General features: G+C 39.2%; 1 protein-coding gene across 1 annotated transcript in view; it reads left to right on the top strand.

The window, feature by feature from the left end:
* The first annotated feature begins 6,048 nt into the window (after positions 1 to 6,048).
* The window catches only part of acss2 (acyl-CoA synthetase short chain family member 2), a 32,810-nt gene continuing 28,066 nt past the window's right edge, over positions 6,049 to 10,792 (top strand). Inside the window, exon 1 of the mRNA XM_062052464.1 lies at positions 6,049 to 6,748. Within this exon, the coding sequence (XP_061908448.1) occupies positions 6,622 to 6,748 (127 nt within the window). The 5' untranslated portion in view covers positions 6,049 to 6,621. The remainder of the gene's footprint in view (positions 6,749 to 10,792) is intronic.

Genomic DNA, 10,792 nt, shown 5'->3' with positions numbered 1-10,792 from the left:
CAGCTCAGGCATGTCCGCTGTGACTTGTCCTCCATCGAGCACGTCCCTGGTTGCTGAGGCTTTCTTTTAGTCATTGGGGTGCTCAAAAGGCAGCAAAGGTTCACCTCCCAAGCGGAGAGCGCTGCCGAAAAACCAAAAGACGAGCAGCAGCCTCGCGCCTCTGACGCCCTTTTTAAAAAACAAAAACAAACAAAAAAAACCCAGTGAATGTTGCACACAATCAGACGGTGCCTGCGTGTTCTTTTGCCTTCTCATTAAAAACAGACTGTTTCCAAATCTTCACTCTTCTTTTTGTGTTCAGGCAATATTTCCCCTTCTTTTAAGAAACCTTACAATTGGACTTCATTCTGTCCAAAGTGTGACCCTCTGCTCCTTTTTTTTAACATTTAAAAAACCTCATAAATGGAATAAAAGAGCAAACCCAAGAGCAGTGAAGTTGTCAGGTTGTGTAAATGGTAAATAAAAAGAGAATACAACAAATCCTTTTCAACTTATATTCAATTGAATAGACTGCAAAGACAAGATATTTCATGTTCACACTGAGAAACTTTGCAAATATTAGCTCATTTGGAATTTGATGCCTGCAACATGGTTCAAAAAAGCTGGCACAAGTGGCAAAAAAGAGTGAGAAAGTTGAGGAATGCTCATCAAAGACTTATTTGGAACATCCCCCAGGTGAACAGGCTAATTGGGAACAGGTGGGTGCCATGATTGGGTATTAAAGCAGCTTCCATGAAATGCTCAGTCATTCACAAACAAGGACGGGGCGAGGGTCACCACTTTGTCAACAAATGCCTGAGCAAATTGTTGAACAACAACATTTGTCAACAAGGAATTTAGGGATTTCACCATCTACGCTCCGTAATATCATCAAAAGGTTCAGAGAATGTGAAGAAATCACTGCACGTACGCCATGATATTACACACCTTGGATCCCTCAGGCGCTACTGCATCATAAAAGCCACATCGGTGTGTAAAGGATATCACCACATGGGCTCAGGAAGACTTCAGAAAACCACTGTCAGTAACTATATTTGGTCGCTATATCTGTAAGTGCAAGTTAAAACTCTACTATGCAAAGCCAAAGCCATTTATCAACAACACCCAGAAACGCGTCGCTGGGCCCGAGCTCATCTAAGATGGACTGATGCAAAGTGGAGCAAAGAGGAAAAGAAGCATGGGGACTGTTCTAGGGTGAAAGTGTAAAAGGCAGCATGTGTGATGGTATGGGGGTGTATTAGTGGCCAAGACATGGGTAACTTACACATCTGTGAAGGCACCATTAATGCTGAAAGGTACATACAGTTTTTGTTGTTATCATGGACGCTCCTGATTATTTCAGCAAGACAATGCCAAGCCAGGTGTTACAACAGCGTGGCTTCATAGTGAAAGAGTGCGGGTACTAGACTGGCCTGCCTGTAGTCCAGACATTGAAAATGTGTGAAGGCTAAAATATGAGAAGGGAGACTGTTGAACAACTTAAGCTGTACATCAAGCAAGAATGGGAAAGAATTCCACTTCAAAAATGTGTCTCCTCAGTTCCCAAACCTTCACTGAGTGTTGTTAAAAGGAAAGGCCATGCAACACACTGGTAAAAATGCCTTTTTTGCAATGTGTTGCTGCCATTCAATTCTAAGTTCATGATTATTTGCAGAGTTTCTCAGTGTGAACATGAAATATCTTGTCTTTGCAGTCTATTCAGTTGAATATAAGTTGAAAAGGATTTGTTGTATTCTCTTTTTATTTAGCATTTACACAACCTGACAACTGCACTGCTTTTCACTTTTGTACAATGCAGGCAGTTTTCTACTTTAAAACGGTCATTAAAAAAAATAAAACTTCAACTCAACTAATAGATCTAAAGCTGATCCAGACATTGAAGCCTTGAAAGTAAAATATATTTTTATACAAGACTTATTTTTGGATCCTCAAGACCTTGAGGCTGATTTTGTTTTATACTATCATGGTTCACAAAATAATAATTAATCAAAAGCAATGTTATGATGAATCATTTGCCTGTTTAAGGTTCCAATTAATCAAATATTCCATTTTGAAAAATGTTTTGGGGGAAATATTGCATATTTTGTGTTTTGGGTAAAAAAGAAAAGGACTAAAACAATCACTATGGCAACAGATGGATCTGAAGTTTATCATTAGATAACAAAAAATATGATTTATTTTTCAATTTTGGTGACAGGCAGTTTTTGGTCCCCTGGACCTTTTTTTTTTTTTTTTTTAATTGTTCACCAAAATTAATGTATGTTGTGTTGGTTTGAAAAATGAAAAATATCAAAATGGCCCCTGCATGCTTTCATTTTTCAGTGTGTGGCCCTCAGTGGAAAAAGTTTGGACACCCCTCTGTTAAAAGACAAACACAACGAATGTGTTATTTACTGTGCATTTTTTTATGTTACAGCCTTAACATGACAAACTTATTTTTGTCCTCAAAATTCTACACACAATACTAGGGATGATGTTTGATAAGGAATTATCGAGTTCGAGCCTATTATCGAATCCTCTTATCGAACCGATTCCTTATCGATTCTCTTATCGAGTCCAGATAGGTTGTTGTATATGGAAAAAAACACACAATATTTGGTTTAACAAAAGCTCACTTTTATTATAGAAGAAAGTAAAATCTAATAAATAAATAAATATTGACTGTTACCCCCCTAAAAAAATAAAATAAAATAAATAAATATTGACTGTTGTTACCCAAAGTATATTAAGTGGGATTTTTCAGAGAAACAAATATATACAGTAACACAAAAACAACCTGTCACAGTGATCACTATAGGTGTATAAATAATAATATAGTGTTAAATAAAATCAGTCCCTTGGGCACAAAACTGAAAATAATACAGCTCTCCAAAAAGTGCACTTCTGCTGCTATTGGAACATAACTGTTTGTTATGATGCTTTGACATTTTTGCACTTTATTTCTTTATTGAAAGAACATTCTATGAAGAGAAAAGTTCTTTGCAAATGTGGTTACAATGCTAATAAATGAAAAGTTAAAGCTAAAAAAAGAAAAACACTTTATTGAGTTAACATTATTTCTGTATGGGGGATAAATGTTATGAGCTAGAGAATATAACAACTACACTACCCAGCATGCAACGGGAGTGACGAGCATGCGCGGTAGCCCCGAAAAGTGTTGCATGTTGCCACGCTGTGAAAGTAAACGTCAAGAACTCAGCCGACACGCCTCGTCTGCATTATTTATAATTAGACCGACAACACATCTACAGTGTGATTTTGTTTTGTTTACAAGGAAAGAAAAACAAAAGTTAAAAAAGGGAGATATGTTGTATATATAATTGTTTGTGCTGCGGTTGCTTTAAGAACGTTGCGACAGCTGCCGTAAAGGAGGTGCGTTGCTAGCCTGGTTGCTATGTTTCCGGTTGGTCGTAAAAGTGTTGGTCATGTGTTTTACCCTGCTCAAATCTCTCAGTAAAGTTATTCGATGGATTATAGCTTTTGTTTTGAACTTTATTACACCTTGGAGCGCTTTTTCCCGTCCATTGTTTTCCTGCTTTCGCTATCTGCGCCTAATGACTGAGCTACGTGACGTCATTTATTGTGATGTCACACGGAGCATTTCTGGTCGGGACGGGATTCGAATAAAGAATCAACTCTTTTCCTTTACTATAGTGGTCTCGATAACGGGTACCGGTTCTCAAAAAGGGATTCGAGTCCGAGGACTCGGTTCTTTTCTTATCAAACAACCGGGAAAACCGGTTTCGAGTATCATCCCTACACAATACCCATAAAGACAATGTAAAAAAGTTTTTTATTTGTTTTTATTTTTATTTTTTTACAAATGTATTAAAAATAAAATAAGTCAACAAAGTACATGGCAAATTAAGGCTGTGGATACTTATGTGATTTCTTAGGGTTTTTTTGTCATACCTTTGCAAACATTTAAAAAAAAAAAAATGTTTTTTTAATTTGTCTGTAGAATTTTGAGGACAAAAATGTATAATTCCATTTTGGACTAAAGCTGTGACAAAAGAAAATGTGGATGTCATTATTAAAGATGTCCAAGGCTTCAGTTTGAATTCATTCCCAGGGGAAAAGCCTGGGAAGTCGGCCACGACACTCTCTCTTATTTTGTAGAACTACTTCAGTTCCCCTCATTTTAGACAGCCCTGGAACTGAAGAACCTGGGAGGACTCCTAACACACAAGTGTCAGTAGATGTTGATCTATTCCACCGAAGACATGTCACCCAACTTGTTTGACAAGTCCCGCCCCTGCAGCTTTTTGATTGGCCCACATCAGAAATGAACTTGCTACATTCCAGCTGGAAGAATATAAAAGTTGCGCCTGCAGCCTTCAACACATTTTTATTTATGTGAAATCATTTCTTTAATCAAACTTCAATTTAACGTAATGCATGTTTTTTTTTTAACCAAAACAATTCATGAGAAAAATAGTTCAGTAATGTTTTTTGGGCAAAATAACCATCCATCCATTTTCTACCGCTTGTCCCTTTTGGGGTGCTGGAGCCTATCTCGGCTGCATTCGTACCAATTTAACATTTAAACATACAATGAATACTGTATCTTCCTTAGGGACATTTGAACCAATTCCCAGGACCCAACGGTACCGATTTTCGGTACTTTTGTGTGTGTTTAATAAATAATTGTTTTTGATCATCTTATTTTTTAGTGCAACATTTAAAAATGAGGTGATTTTGACAACTGCTGTCCAGTTATTATATCTTCTTTTTACGATCACATTTCTGAGTCTCATTTACAGGTATGACATGGAGTTTGTGGTGTTTGTGTTGCTCCCTAAAAAGTGTTAATACTGTTCGATTGTAACGTGCAGCTTAGTCGTCGTTTTCATTAACACATTTGGAGGTGTTAAAATGGCCATGTCAAATCGCTAATGCTAAGCAGTAGCATGTCAATAGCAAAGCCAGTGTATGTTAGCAAAGTATAGCACCGGGGGATATCTGTGTAGGTAGGCGTGGCCCAGGTTGGCAAATATGGCGAACTGTCATAGGATGCCACCTGTGCTACAAATCCAGTCGTGAAATTTCCTCGCTCCTAAATATTCCAAAAGTGAAGAGTTTGGGAACAGCAACTCAGCCACCAAGTGGTAGGTCAGGTAAACTGCCAGAGAGGTCAGCATAGTGCAAAGACTTTCTGCACAGTCAGTTGCTACAGAGCTCCAAACTTCATGTCACCTTCCAATTAGCCCACGTACAGTACGCAGAGAGCATGGGTTTCCATGGCCGAGCAGCTGCATCTAAGCCATACATTACCAAGTCCAATGCAAAATGTCTGATGCAGTGGTGTAAAGCATGTGGAGTTGGCCCCTTAGTTCCAGGATAGCAAAACATTTTGGACAATTCCATTCTCCCAACCTTGCGGGAACAGTTTGGAGCGGGCCCCTTCCTCTTCCAACATGACTGTGCACCAGTGCACAGAGCAAGGTCCATAAAAGACATGGATGACAGAGTCTGGTGTGGATGAACTTGACTGGCCTGCACAGAGTCCTGACCTGAACACCTTTGGGATGAATTAGAACGGAGACTGAGAGCCAGGCCTTCTCCACCAACATCAGTGTGTGACCTCACCAATGCACTTTTGGAAAGAATGGTGGAAAAGTGCTATAAACACACTCCGCAACCTTGTGGACAGCCTTCCCAGAAGATATAAACACACTCCACAACATTGTGGACAGCCTTCCCAAAAGATATAAACACACTCCACAACATTGTGGACAGCATTCCCAGAAGATATAAAGACACTCCACAACCTTGTGGACAGCCTTCCCAGAAGAGCTGAAGCTGTAATAGCTGCAAAAGGTCATATTGACCCCTATGGGTTAGGAATGGGATCTCCCATTTTTATAGTCTTTGGTATGACTCGGCCGGGGTTTGAACTCACAACCTACCGATCTTAGGGCAGAGACAGATAGATATACTGTATATATATATATATAGAGAGAGAGAGAATGTTTCAAGTTTTCGTGTGAAGAGTTTTTAAAAAATCGGAGCTTTTACCAGCGTCTTTGAAGGCACCGTAGAGAGAATGTTTCAAGTTTACGTGTGAAGAGTTTTTAACAATCGGAGCTTTTACCAGCGTCGTTGAAGGCACCGTAGCCGTGATTGGCTGCTGTCGAGGCCAAGGCGAGTTCACTGCCTCACATTATTGTGACTTCTGCGTGCCATAACGGGGACAAAAGTAGACTTTGTCACCGCCACGACTCTCCCGGAGCACTCCGCCAACACCTCTCCACTCGGCACCTGCACCCAGAGCTCAACTAGTCATCCCAAAGTGTTTTTTTTGCACCCGGAGTGGCTGAAGGACGGGACCTCGTATCGGCGCGTGAATGCATCTTGTTGTAGTTAGCTTAGCTTAGCTTAGCTTAGTTTAGCTAGTCCTCCACAACGCGACATTCTCCTTCGCGGTGGCCGTTCCCGAGCTCCAGGACCCGGTAGCATTAGGACAGGGGGCACGCCTCGCCGAACCAGCCCAGAACAAGTCAACAAGTCTGCCGCAAAGGAAGGTGGTGTAAGCGCGCCAAACCTGAAGGAGCCCAGCGGCTCGAAGCCTGGTCCTCCTCCTGTCCTCCTGTCGTCCGCAGCCCCGCTCGCCCTCCCGACATGATTCCCGACAAGGTGCCGAAGGAAGATGTGTTTTACGGGGCGGAGGAGATGCGGAGGGGCGCTCACGTCCCCACCTTCGACATGTACAAAGACATGTACATGCAGTCTGTTGAGGACCCTGACAGTAAGTTCAGTTCTACCTTCTTTTGTCTTCTAATCACATTTGTTTGATTTATACTATCTTGTTTTCTTGGAAGGAAAAGTCGTATGGTTTTAAAGTATTATCACATAGGAATAGTACAATAATTAAGTTCAAGTCCCACTGTATTAAAGATAAAAATAAATATCTGTAATGCAGGGGTGTCAAACATACGGGCCGAGGGCCGGATCAGGCCCGCCGACAGTTTTTATCCGGCCCGCGGCGTGAGTTGGCCAAGTATAAAAATTAACCTGAAATTTTTGAATGAAAGAAACAGCTGTTCTAAATGTGTCCACTAGATCAGTGTTTTTCAACCACTGTGCCGCGGCACACTAGTGTGCCACGAGATACAGTCTGGTGTCGGGATGATGTTTGATAAGAAATTATCGAGTTCGAGCCCATTATCGAATCCTCTCATCGAACTGATTCCTTATCGATTCTCTTATCGAGTCCAGATAGGTTGTTGTATATGGAAAAAACCACAATATTTGGTTGAACAAAAGCACACTTTTATTTTATAAGAAAAAACTAAAATAAAATAAATAAATAAATATTGATTGTTACCCCCCTAAAAAAATAAAAAATATTGACTGTTGTTACCCAAAGTATATTAAGTGTGATTTTTCAGAAAAACAAATATATACAGCAACACAAAAACAACCTGTCTCTGTGATCACTATAGGTGTATAAATAATAATAGTGTTAAATAAAATCAGTCCCTTGGGCACAAAACTGAAAATAATACAGCTCTCCAAAAAGTGCACTTCTGCTGCTATTGGAACATACTAACTACACACACAGGCAGACAGCTAACAAACAATCCAAGACGTCTAATAGAGTTCCAAAGCAGATTAATCCATTTAGGCTCTTTATTGTTGTTGATCTTGCTTTGTCTTTTCCTATCTTTACTTTTGTCTTGCACTGGACTGTTATTTATTTGTTTATTTTAAACTGAAATACACACAATGACAAATGTATAAGCTATGTCATGGGTGTCAACTCTGGCCCGCGGGCCAAATTTGGCCCGCCGTGTAATTTCACTTGGCCCTTGAGGCGATATCAAATTAACACTAGAGCTGGCCCGCCGCTTGAGGCGATATCAAATTAACACTAGAGCTGGCCCTCCGATTATATTCAGCGGCGGTGCCGCGGTAACACCGCGTTCACCGCTAATTCTCATACTTGCCAACCCTCCTGGGAGACTCTCAAATTTCAGTGCCCCTCCCAAAAATCGTCACGTCCGCTTTTCACCCGGTCCAGCGAATGCTGGCCCAGTTACATAATATGTGCGGCTTCAGCACGCACACACACGTAAATGCAACACAAAACAAATCCCAGAATCCCATGCAGCCCTAACTCTTCCGGGCTGCAATATACCACCAAACCTAAATTATTATTTGAAACTCGATTTTGCATGTCACTATAAAGTTATACAAGCCTTGCTTGTTCAATATTCAATTCAAAACTTGTTTGGGTCCCTATTAAAAGGTTAATTTGTTCAACGTTGGCCCATGGCTTTGTTCAGTTTTACATTTTGGCCCACTCTGTATTTGAGTTGGACCCCCCTGAGCTATGTGATTCAATTAACACACTGAAATGCTATACACAGTATGTAAATATTAGCTTCACACAAATATACAGTACTATCATCAAACAAATACTTCTGAGTGTTGAAACTGTTTCGATGGTGGAAATACACGACTTGCAGCCATTTTAAGTCCTCAAAACATCCATTGAAGCAGTGCACAAAAATAGTTTTTCAATAAACATCTTACTATCAAACTTAACCACTTTCCACCTTAATATTGAGTTACATAAACAAGTTAAACAGTTTACTTACAGACTTATCTTTTCCAAGGCTTGTAAGAGCTAACTCAACTTGTCTACCTTTCGTCGCCAACCCGGAAGTGCCCAAAATATTGACGCGTAGTATTTTCATATCGCCACAAGGTGTCAGTAATAGTCTACAATCAAATGGGCATAAGAACCAACTCTTTTTCTTTACTATAGTGGCCTCGATAATGGGATCCGGTTCTCAAAAAGGGATTCAAGTCCATGGAATTGGTTTTTTTCTTATTGAACAACCGGGAGAATCGGTTTCGAAAACACGACCCTACTGTTAGCACACCTGACAGGTGACGTTTGTGTTGGAAGAGACACACCTCATTCAGGAATGCGTGTGTCTGTGTGTGTGTGTGTTTGTGTGTGTGCGTGGGAGATGATCTAATTTCACCTATATGGGTTAAAAATATTTTTTGCAAAGCAGTAATTATAGTCTGCAAATGATGTGTTGTTGTTGAGTGTCGGCAGAGTAACCGTGTAATACTCTTCCATATCAGTAGGTGGCAGCAGGTAGCTAATTGCTTTGTAGCTGTGGGGAACAGCGGGAGGCAGTGTGCAGGTAAAAAGGTGTCTAATGCTTAAACCAAAAATAAACAAAAGGTGAGTACCCCTAAGAAAAGGCATTGAAGCTTAGGGAAGGCTATGCAGAACGGAACTAAAACTGAACTGGCCACAAAGTAAACGAAAGCAGAATGCTGGACGACAGCAAAGACTTACTGTGGAGCAAAGATGGCATCCAAAATGTACATCCGAACATGACATGACAATCAACAATGTCCCCACAAAGAAGGATAAAAACAACTGAAATATTCTTGATTGCTAAAACAAAGTAGATGCGGGAAATATCGCTCAAAGGAAGACATGAAACTGCTACAGGAAAACACCAAAAAAAGAGAAAAAGCCACCAAAATAGGAGAGCAAAGACAAGAAGTAAAACACTACACACAGGAAAACAGCAAAAAAAGTCAAAACAAGTCAGGGTGTGATGTGACAGGTGGTGACAGTACACCTACTTTGAGACAAGAGCTATAGTGATGCATGCTTGGTTATGCTTTAAAGTCATATCCAACAACCACTTTTTACTGTCAACTGAGTTTCGTTTTTGAATGATTTGTGCCTCCGCATTTTTTCAACGCAAAAAATGTGCCTTGGCTCAAAAAATGTTGAAAAACACTGCATTAGATGACCCCGTCAAGTCATAAAAATGGGGTCCCACAGACATTTTGGGGGTCCTTTTTTGTAAGCGTTTTGAAAACAAATGATGAATGTATACATTATCCTGTTATATCTCACATTCTATATTGTGTTGTGGAAAAAGGTTGTCATAAACGTTACTTCATTCATTAAAAAAACTAATACAAAAGAAAACATTTTTATACATATGTAAATGTATTCAGTTATAAACATTCATTCACTTTCTTCTTTCCTTCATGGATCTAAACTTGACTTTTTTCTATATTTTTATTGTCATATTTTCAGAATGTTTGTTCTATTTTTGGCCAAAGTAAGACAAAGAAAACAATCTGAAGTTGTCTTTATTTTTGAGTTTTAATGCCATGGTTTTGATAGTCCGCGTGCACAGATACAGTATATTTCCTCCTGAGCTAACATGACTTTGACACCCCTGCTGTAAAGTCCATGAGAATGTTTGTGTACTGTCACTTCATCATCATAATGTGCTAATATTGCATATTATCTGGGGAGAAAGTTGTTAAAAGTCGAGAGACAGCAATACTATTATTGGAACAAGAAAAACGTGTACTATTTTGGTAATAAAATGATAATTGTGTATAAAGTCATAATCACTGGTGAAAATATGAGAGTAAAACTTTCCTCCTTAAACATGTATAAAGTTGTTTTAAGTGATTATGTATTATCATGAGTTCAAATATGATATTCATAACTGCCAGAATAAATCATGTCAAATATGATAATAATAATAATAATAATATATTTTATTTGTAAAAACACTTTACATTGAACAAACAACCTCAAAGTGCTACAGTGCATTTAAAAAACAAACCACAAATAGCTGCCCCCAACAAGTAAAATAAATAGTAAAAAATAAATAAAACTGGAACAGCCTAATAGCCAGAACTAGCACACATACATCTAAAATAATATTCATAACTGCCAGAATAAATCATGTATTATGTATTATCATGAGTTCAAATATGATAATATTCC

Source organism: Entelurus aequoreus, linkage group LG07, assembly GCF_033978785.1.
Source record: "Entelurus aequoreus isolate RoL-2023_Sb linkage group LG07, RoL_Eaeq_v1.1, whole genome shotgun sequence".
NCBI lineage: Eukaryota > Metazoa > Chordata > Actinopteri > Syngnathiformes > Syngnathidae > Entelurus > Entelurus aequoreus.
The sequence above is the reverse complement of the archived record's forward strand: the minus strand, read 5'-3'. Positions and strand labels throughout refer to the sequence as shown.